We start from the raw sequence: 8,549 nt of genomic DNA, 5'->3' as shown, positions 1-8,549 counted from the left end.
CTGGGTGGTGTGATGCTGTCTGGACATGATCTATTTTTATAAGCTTGCACAGCTCAAGGCTTTGTGCCTCTGTCCTGTCTTCTAACACTTAATTGTTATTATTACTTTTAATTAATGATGTCAGCATGACTCACTGTTTTGAATCTTCATTATGTATGTATTTAATTATTTACATGTTATTATTTTATGGTGGTATTTGTTTTATTTTATTATTTTGTTCTATTTTACTTAAAAAAATATGATATAACAATTTATTAATTTAATTTATTTAAAATCGAAAAAAAACTTGCTACTTGCTATCACCTCGTATTAGATCTATACAGGTGGAGCTGGGGAAGGTGGAGGGTTTCTGAAGCGAGCTGCACTGCTACAGCAAGCTCTAGTCATATATTTGAATGTTGAGCAGTGAGCTCATTGGCTACCGATACAGGAGAGGACCAATCAGCTGTATCATGTGATAATGATGTCATTACGCCAGATTGAGTTAGACCTATCAGACTGCGCCCATCAAAGTTTCATGCCAGTACTGTGCATATCTATACCATTTATTATTTGCAGTGAGAGAGCTGTACATTAATGTGTTGTTATTTCATTTCAAGACCTGACATGCTGCTTTGCATAATATTTTTCTTAATTATCTACAATTGCAGTTGATTCTTTACTTTTTTTTTTTTGATTGCACGTGACTGAACAGGTGCCGTGTTGAGTCCTACAAAACAAGTGGAAATAAAATATGAGAGGCCCTTGGAGAGACACATTTCCATGGAATCTCCCAATCTAAGTGTGCAGATTGCAGTGTGCCTTGTGATTCTTCCTGATTTCCTGTTATTATTACATTTCCTGTCTGTAAGTAGAAGGATTAAAATAGCCATACAAAAATGTATTGCTCTCTGGGGGAGCCATTTGTGTAGAAGACATTTAAGAGAGGAGCCTCTTTCTTAGCGCAGGCCCCTATATTGCTAAAACTTCATGAGCTCTCTGAGACAATGCCACTGACTCATGAAGAGGTGGGCATGACAGGAACAGGATGTGAAAGACAAACTCTGTGCCTGCTTATATTGATGACACCCACACTAAGAGCATTTCGATAACAATTGTTTGCACTCTCGCCTTGTTTTTGAAATGACAATATTGTTTGGAGCCCTCGGTGGTGAACATAAAGCTCTAACAGATGGAAAACTCGATCTCTCCTTGAAATTAGATTGTGGGTGGCAAATCTGTTGGTTCTCACCAAATTTCCAAAATCATGCTAATTGTTTTCTCTGTGTAAAAGCAGCCTTTCCCTATATATATTAAAAGTTGGACCTTTTGATGAATTTAACTTAGAATATATTTTTGTTTTGTTTTGTTCTGTATATAAATAAAAGGCTAAAACTTTTTTTGTCTTAAAGGGATAGTTCACCCAAATAGCAAAATTATGTAATTAATAACCCTCATGTCGTTCCAAATCCGTAAGACCTCCGTTTATCTTTGGAACACAGTTTAAGATATTTTAGATTTAGTCCGAGAGCTCTCAGTCCCTCCATTGAAGCTCTGTGTACGGTATACTGTCCATGTCCAGAAAGGTAAGAAAAACATAATCAAAGTAGTCCATGTGACAGCAGAGGGTCAGTTAGAATTTTTTTAAGCATCAAAAATACATTTTGGTCCAAAAATAGCAAAAACTACGACTTTATTCAGCATTGTCTTCTCTTCCGTGTCTGTTGTGAGATAGTTCAAAACAAAGCAGTTTGTGATATCAGGTTCGCGAACGAATCATACGATGTAACCAGATCTTTTTGAACCAGTACACCAAATCGAACTGAATCGTTTTAAAAGGTTCGCGTCTCCAATACGCATTAATCCACAAATGACTTAAGCTGTTAACTTTTTTAATGTGGCTGACACTCCCTCTGAGTTCAAACAAACCAATATCCCGGAGTAATGCATGCACTCAAACAGTACACTGACTGAACTGATGTGAAGAGAGAACTGAAGATGAACACCGAGCCGAGCCAGATAATGACTTGTTCTTGAGACAAGAACCGGTTGCATCGGTTTTCGGATCACTTTTGCACTCGACCTAATGACTTCATTTGCCATGATTCCCCTTGATTCAAGCCTTCGGTTTACCCGCGCTCATAACATTAGCACAGAATCAGTTCAGAATCAATCACTAAAAGAATCAGTTCAGTTCAGACTCTCTGTGTTTCTGTTTCACGCTGAACCACACATGCGCAGTATCATCAGCTCCTTGGTTCTCGAATCGGACACGTCTGACAGAATCGGTCCTTGTCTCGTGAACGAGTCAATCTTTCATTCATTATCTGGCTCGGCTCGGTGTTCATCTTCAGTTCTCTCTTCACATCAGTTCAGTCAGTGTACTGTTTGAGTAAATGAATTACTCCGGGATATTGTTTTTTTTTTAACTCAGAGAGAGTGTCAGCCACATTAAAAAGTTAACAGCTAAAGTCATTTGTGGATTAATGCGTATTGGAGACGCGAACCTTTTAAAACGATTCAGTTCGATTTGGTGAACTGGTTCAAAAAGATCCGGTTACATCGAATGATTCGTTCAAGAAACGGATATCACAAACTGCTTTGTTTTGAACTCTCTCTCACAACAGACACGGAAGAGAAGACAATGCTGAATAAAGTCGTAGTTTTTGCTATTTTTGGACCAAAATGTATTTTCGATGCTTCAAAAAATTCTAACTGACCCTCTGATGTCACATGGACTACTTTGATGATGTTTTTCTTACCTTTCTGGACATGGACAGTATACCGTACACACAGCTTCAATGGAGGGACTGAGAGCTCTCGGACTAAATCTAAAATATCTTAAACTGTGTTCTGAAGATAAACGGAGGTCTTACGGGTTTGGAACGACATGAGGGTGAGTTATTAATGACATAATTTTCATTTTTGGGTGAACTATCCCTTTAACTATTTTTGCAAGTTCTAATGACGGAAACTTACAGTATCTATAAGTCTTATCTATAACCCTCTATAGACACAAACCTAGTCTTTATAAATAAAAAAAGGCAACATTTTTTGTTTTGTTTTGTTTTTTTTATTTTTGTTTTTGTTCTTGTTTCTATTGTGTTGTAGTGGTTTCAAAGATGTTTAATATGTTGTTTTATTAAACAAGTTTGACATTTAGATGTATTTGTCTATGCATATGTTTTTTTTTAATTCTGTATCTGTTTAGAAATAAAAAATAACTTCACAGTTTTGTTTAGTATTTTAGTTGTTGTTCTTGTTTCTGTCGTGTTGTAATGGTTTCTAAGATGTTTAATTATTTTGTTATACCAAACAAGTTGGACCTGTTGATGTATTTGACTTTGATTTAAATTTTGCTTGCTAAATAAATGAATAAATGGGATCAAAATAAAGGAATATGATTCTGTATACAGTTGCCATGGATGGGTTACTGTGATGGCATTGCATATTTAAGGCTTGTGCATATGCACCAATGCAGAATGTGATACAAAACATAAGGGAATCTTGTGTGTTTGTGTGTGTGAGAGAGAGGAGACTGTGGGTTCATTGTTCTTTTCTTAGACAGGTGTAACAGGAGACTAACCTGTGCGACTGCATGGCTTTAACACAACAGCATGCATTATTTAAGTTCATATTGCTTTCAATGGCCATGCCAAACCCTGTCTCAGCAGAAAAAACTACAGTGATGCAACATCACAAAAAAAAACAGCACTTTAAAAACAGAATTCCCTTGTGGAGGCAGTTATCAAGATTTTAACATTGGCCTCTTGCTATTTATTTAGTTAATCAGTACTGTTGAAGAATTCCAATGTGCTTTCTTTAATTTAATTTCACGCATGAGCCATTAAATCAATCAGGCACTATTCTATTAGAGCACCAGAGACAAAGTTCACTTCAAGATGGATTTTACATTACTGAAAAGTGGGGGACTTTGACTTTAAACATTAAACTTTTTACACTGAATTTTGTTTTAAATTGAAGGATCTCGTATTAAAAAGTCTTTTTTTTTTGTTGCACACATTGAACACAAAACATTGCGAACAAAACTTGCTTAATATATTTAAAACAACTGCAATATCTACTCTTGATAACAACCAAATCACCCTTATTGTTTTTTTAATAAAGCTCATTTCATAAATGTGTCCATGACCTACATCGTTTATGATGTATGCTAGCATATCTGTTAATGCATCTGCAATTAAACATACATTTTAAGAATTGCAATTAATATGCCCCATAAAGGAAGTACCAGAATAGAAACTCAAATGCATTTTATTATATATGTAATACGTTTCCTTGCTGCATGGGCCAATTATATTACTGCAGGCTCATTTTAGCATACCCATTTATTGTTCTGCACTATGTGTTGTACTGTGTTGTATTTGTGTTACAGTTATGGAAGCTTTTGATGGATGGACGTGGGAAACTGAGAGCAAAGGATTATTAAAACTGCTTTGATGCTTTGACTGCTGAAAATTTTAGAGCATATTATGATGTCAAATAAGGAAGCAGGTTTTTTTCTTAACTACAAACAGTTATTTTACTCCCATTAAATTCAGTGACAGTTCATTGGTCTAATACTGAGTTTAGCATATTATGAATTTTTGTATTTATATTCTGCTTGCGCTTCTCTTCTCCACCATAATTTTTCACTTGTTTACAATCACAGATCTGACAGGAGGCCACAGAACATGTACAGTAATAAAGAGCTGCTTCTGTAGCTTATGCTTCTACTGCTGTAGGAAGTGACAGCTCTGCCAGTATTATTAACACTCCCCATCAACACTCTCACTGCAGGGAAAGTGCAGCTCCCCCTCATGTGGCAATGGAAAACATGCCAGCTATTGTGAGATTCCGAAGGGAACGCAATACGGTGTCTGTATGCTTCTGAAAGCACACTTGACGGGTAAATGAGACCGCAAATTTAAACAGCTAAGCCTGTTTGGAAGTTCAGGTTACCGTTGTGCTGGACTGAAAAATCTAATTTGGTGTTCCCAGTCAAAATGTACTGGCATGTAAATGTTTCATTTTGCTGAATTATCACCAAATCTTCAGATTCAGTCTTCTTGTCAGTTTGTTTTATTTCAACTAGCACAGGGTTTAAATTTATTTTTTGGAACTGATTTATTGTAGGCCTCATTAATCTGAGTTTATGCACCTGAGTTTTTGTATTTTAGCAAACACTGCCAAAATGATCCACAAAAAAGTGACGTGCATAAGCTCAGATAAATGAGGCCTATGCCCAACCAGTTCCAAAAAGAAATAAAACTTGTCCAAAGTGAAAGAAAACAAGTTGACAATCACAAGTATAACAAGGTGGGAACAAAATCCCCTGCAAATGTATAAAAAATATTTTTATATTTTTATATCATGTGTGAGCAAAGTCAGTAAGTTTTAGTCTAATGAAGTAACAAGCAAATCATCCCTGGGTCAAAATGACCATCAGTCAAAAACAACTCTACTTGACTTCAGCTAACATTGCAGATAATGTTCGACATCGATGTACATTTTACAATTTTATTGGTGTTCATGGAAACAAACCACATTGTTTAAAAAATAATTTTGTTTACACATTATGTATTTAATATATACATCTCTTTACATCGGGAAAATAGTCTCTTTTGCACAGCAAAGATAAAACATTTATGTCTGCAAGAACATATATATTATGGACATAAATAATAACAACACTTGTCTGAATTCCACCACAGTGCAAAATTAAAAAAGGGGGGAAAATACAAATGGAACAAGTTTTGTAACTCATTATTCAGTTAGTTTAAACACCACTTCTTTCGAAAGAAAGAAAGAAAATGAGAAACAGAAAAAAGCATTTCTTTGAGGGAAACTTACTAGGTAAACAAGATCATTCCTAAAACCTCTTACAGCATAGAGAGGTTAAGCAGAGACTGTAAGCGTCTTATTGCGCTACAACTCTGGTGCTTCCATCCAGACCCCTAATGAGGGATTATTGTGCAAGTGTCTGTTAAGTCCACAAACATCTCCATGGCTTGTGTCTCAAAACCTAGTGGGCTGCCTACCAACAGCATTTTGTGGGCACTCTGAATCAGCTGAACTCAAATGTTTGCATTACATTCGTCTTTTCATCCATTGAGGTTAGCACAAAAAAAATAACGTAAAAAAAAGAATTAGTTGAAAACGTGAAGGGTTGTAACTTTGGCACCATTTTGAATTTACTTAAGGCTGCAATCAAATTTTAATATACATTTTTTTTTTTTTTTTTTACAGAGAGCAGTAGTTTTGGTCGAAACTTCTAGGTAGGCAGCTCGCTGGGTTTTAAAACACACCCCGTGAATCCTAACGTTGCGCTTTCAAGTCAAGTGGATGAAATGGCACATTCGTGCACCCAAACGCTTTTCTTCTTTATCACGAAGCATCGTGTCTTTATTATATTCAAGAATGGTCAGCCGACTTCTTGCATTCTCCCATCCACAGTGCCATTGGCAAGAGAGCCGGTCTCTTGGTTGCTGTCTATGGAAGAGTCGCTGCCTGTGCTCTCCCCGGACAGCAGGCGAGTCACCCTCAAATCGGCTTTTAGCATCTGCACGTCGTTCCCTATACTCATGGAGCCCAAGTCATTGATAATCTGGCATAGTTCTTGCTTGCCGTTGGCCACACAGTCGCTGACGGTGTCCAGAATATCCTCGCACTCAAAGTGCATGGCTTTCTCCTCCTCCTCCTCCCCGATCAGGTCCTCCGTGATGGAGCCCAGTTTGGGTGCGCTCCTACTTCGCTCCACCGGGGGCTTGTAGTAACACTGTCCGTTTAGCAGCTTCCTCAGGGGCACCAAGGGAATCGTTTGCTCGCCGATCAACTGCTGTTGCTGGTGCCTGGCGTCGTCCCTTCTTTTGAGTCGTTTAAACTCGGCCAGCGCTGTCGCGGAGGTCTGGTAGAGGAGCAGCGCCATGGCCTTCGCCTTCTCCGGCTTGGACACCAGCACGGCGTGGCAGCGCAGCATCACCGCCTTGTGCTTCATCTCGTGCCGGTAGACCCAGGCGAAGATCTTGGGGAGCCGCGGGTCTGCGACACAGTAAGTGATCCTGTGCAATAAATACAGGTGTCCTGGTCTCTTCGCCTTTTCGTCGACGTGGACCATGCGGATGCCCTGCGAGCTGATGGTCAGCTTCATCTTGGTGCCTTTCTTGCCCATCTCGCTCTTGCCCCAGATCTTACTGACGGCCACGTCTGTGCATCCTTCCCCCTTGGACTGGATGGTGGTGGCATTGCCCAGGTACAGGACCGTGTACGTAGGGTCCTCGCTGGTGATCTTCACCTTTTTCCTCTTAGATTTGAACATACTCCCGACTCTGTTGAGCGCGCTTTCTGGGCAAGATTTGGCGAAGGAGGTGAGCGCGGAGTAGTTGAGGCTCACGGCATAGCCCTTCTGCTTGGACTGCTGCTTGTCTTCCTCGATCAGCTCGAACTTGTTCTTCTTCCAAGGCAACATAATGGTCGTGTTGAGGAAAGTAAAGCTGCTAAGTCAATTCTAGCAATTCTATTACGCCTAAATACTATCTCGTAACTGACTGTAGTCATCTATTGGCCTGCTTTAAGACATTTTCAAAGTTGCAGAGCACTTCATAGACCTGTTACGCGGAGGAGTATCGCGTCGGACGCTACGCGCGCAGCATCGCTAAAAACACACTGTACAGTACAAGCGAGAAAATGCTACTTATATACTGGAATGAACCAACTCAGCCTCACGGAGGGGTCGACAGAGTGAGGTCCATACCAAAACCTGGGCATCAAACTATCTGGGATTTTGCACTCAGCTGTTGCTCATGTTTCCATGTATTTATTTATTAAGGATAGTCATTAAATTAATTTTAAGTGTTTAATCTCGGCCTATTCGTTTTCATTTATGTATAGACTTTTGCACGTCAACAAGTAAATACATGACTTAATTTTGATAAGTTTGGGGCCAATAAAATATTTTTCACAGCAAATAATAATGCTAATACTAGCACTTTTCCTTCTTTTCTTGTCTTTTCATTAAAAAAAAAAAAAAAACCTGGCTATTCGTTCTGTACCAGACTAACTGAGACTTGTCATGGCTCTTGTATACTGTTGTTGTTCTCTTGTTGACCTGACTGCTTCTATTGTTCTCATTTGTAAGTCGCTTTGGCTAATTTATTTGAATTTATATAACTTTAAAATGTAATAGATCCTGTAATATAAAAACGTAATGCAACCTTACAAAAACCCGATATTATATGCAACAATAATACTGTCATATTACAAGTCTTAAATATATTATTATTATTATTAATACAATAATAATATATTAATAATTAATAATATATTAATTACAATTTTGTATAATTAGTAATTAAATAATGAATTTGTAAGCATGCAACCTATAATATATTTATTATTATTATTGTTATTATAGGTTAATTATATGTTATATTACAAGTCTTGAATATATTAATGATATTATTAATTATATAATTATAATATATTAATAATGAATAATATATTAATTAATCTTTTTTAAAATTATTAATACAAAATTAATTTGTAAGCATACAATGTATAATATATTTATT

The 8,549-nt window shown here is 37.4% G+C and overlaps 1 protein-coding gene across 1 annotated transcript; it reads right to left on the bottom strand.

Annotated features, from left to right (window-relative positions):
* Positions 1 to 5,485: 5,485 nt before the first annotated feature.
* LOC132126445 (protein FAM43A-like) lies at positions 5,486 to 7,632 on the bottom strand. Its single transcript, XM_059537693.1, has one exon. It carries the CDS (start codon positions 7,445 to 7,447, stop codon positions 6,404 to 6,406), a length of 1,044 nt encoding a protein of 347 aa, XP_059393676.1. The 5' UTR covers positions 7,448 to 7,632; the 3' UTR covers positions 5,486 to 6,403.
* Positions 7,633 to 8,549: the final 917 nt, after the last annotated feature.

Source organism: Carassius carassius, chromosome 44 (genome assembly GCF_963082965.1).
Source record: "Carassius carassius chromosome 44, fCarCar2.1, whole genome shotgun sequence".
Lineage (NCBI taxonomy): Eukaryota > Metazoa > Chordata > Actinopteri > Cypriniformes > Cyprinidae > Carassius > Carassius carassius.
The sequence above is the reverse complement of the archived record's forward strand: the minus strand, read 5'-3'. Positions and strand labels throughout refer to the sequence as shown.